General features: G+C 36.9%; 1 protein-coding gene across 1 annotated transcript; it reads right to left on the bottom strand.

Moving 5' to 3' along the window:
- Positions 1-456: 456 nt before the first annotated feature.
- Positions 457-1830, bottom strand: LOC103213175 (zinc finger protein 568-like). Its single transcript, XM_042783469.1, has one exon. The coding sequence runs from the start codon at positions 1828-1830 to the stop codon at positions 457-459; it is 1374 nt and encodes a 457-aa protein (XP_042639403.1).
- Positions 1831-1914: the final 84 nt, after the last annotated feature.

The following is a 1914-nucleotide window of genomic DNA, read 5'->3' as shown; positions in this document are numbered from 1 at the left end:
CTTCTGATCTCTCATGTGTGAAGTCCTAATGTTGAAAAAGTTTTGAATGATTGATGTTTTTAACACATTCAAATCCTTCCTAACCTTCTCCCAATTATGAATTCCCTGATGTTGACTTTTCTGAACCACAGAAGAAGCCTTTCCACTTTCCTCACATTCATGCAGCTTTTCTATTTTTCACTGATTAAACTCTGATGTCTAACAAATTCTGAACACAAATAAATCCTCCCTTATTCCAAACGTTTATATGGCTTCTTGTTAGTAACAAGCAATAAATAAGTTCTGGCCCTTAAATAAAGACCACTCAAGGCTTCCACAGTATAAACTCTGATACTTAGTAAGTGGTTAGTGTCAAATTCCTTCCCACATTCCTTAAAATCACAGGATTTTCTTTTTTTAAAAAAACTAGTATTAATTTTCTGATATCAATTTGGTTCTGAGCCTTCCCACATTTCTTCATTCACCTCTATGTCCTGTATGAATTCTTTGATGTTGACTAAGATGTGAGCCACGTATAAAAGCCTTGCCACACTGCTTACATTCATAAGGTTTCTCACCAGTATGAATTTTCTGGTGTCGACTAAGTTCTGAGCCACGAACAAAGGCCTTCCCACATTCTTTACACTCATAAGGTTTTTCCCCACTATGGCTCCTCTCATGATGAGTAAGTTCTGACCTTCGAATAAAAGCTTTCCCACATTCCTTACATTTATGAGGTCTCTCACTAGTATGAACTTTTTGATGTCGAATAAGTTCTGAGCTACAAGTAAAGGCCATTCCACATTCCCTACATTCATATGGCTTCTCACCTGTGTGAGCTCTCCGATGTCGAGTAAGTTCTGAGCCACGACCAAAAGACTTCCCACATTCCTTACATTTATAGGGTTTCTCACCTGTATGAACACTCTGATGGCGAATAAGGTGTGAATCAGAGAGAAAAGCTTTGTCACATTTATTCCATTTATGGGGCTTCTCACCAGTATGAATTCTTTGATGTAGAACCAGTTGTGAAGCACAACTGTATGCATTCCCACATTCCTTACATTCATAGTGTCTCTCATTAGTATGAATTATCTCATGAAGACTTAGTTGTGTGTCATAACGAAAAGCTTTCCCACATTCTCTACATTTATGGGGTTTCTCACCAGTATGAATTCTCTGATGTCGAGAAAGGTGTGAGGGACGGCTGAAGGCTTTCCCACATTCCTTACATTCATAGTATTTCCCATCAGTATGAATTCTCTGATGTAGATTAAGCTGTGAGTTAGATGGAAAGGCCCTTCCACATTCCTTACATTTATAGGGTTTCTCACCACTATGAATTCTTTGATGTTGACTAAGTTGTGCATCTGAATTAAAGACTATCCCACATTCTTTACATTTATGGGGTTTCTCACCAGTATTAACTTTCTGAGGATGAGTAATTTCAGAGTCACAAGTAAAGGCATGTTTCTTATTTTCAGTACTTTTTTTGTTATCATGAATTATCTGATACTGAAACAAGTCTGATCTAGTATTAAAAGTTTTCCTATATACTCCACATACAGAGTCTTTTTCCTTATGAATTCCTTCATGTTGAACAGGACATGACTGATATCCAAAACCTTTCTTATTTTCCTTGCATTCACAGGATTTCTCTTCAGTATGGATTCTCTGATGTATTCTATCAAGTGTTATTACTGCTTGTCTCTCCAACAGGAATTTTCTTTCTCTGTTATCTTTGAGTCTGGTGCGCTCAAAGTTAGAGCTTGTAAGTCTTTTTATTACCTCCTGTTGCAAAGATTCAATTTTATAAATGTCCTCCTTTGTAGATAAATTCCTGGTTTCCATCCTGGACTCCCAATCTGTAAAATAACAAGAAAAACAAAAACGGAAGGTATTTTCACATTGCAGGAGAAAGGAAGGTTATAAGGC

Source organism: Orycteropus afer, unplaced genomic scaffold (assembly GCF_000298275.1).
Source record: "Orycteropus afer afer isolate SDZICR_OR568_19922 unplaced genomic scaffold, OryAfe1.0 scaffold01376, whole genome shotgun sequence".
Lineage (NCBI taxonomy): Eukaryota > Metazoa > Chordata > Mammalia > Tubulidentata > Orycteropodidae > Orycteropus > Orycteropus afer.
Note: the sequence above shows the minus strand (reverse complement) of the source record. Positions and strands in the feature narration are given on the sequence as shown.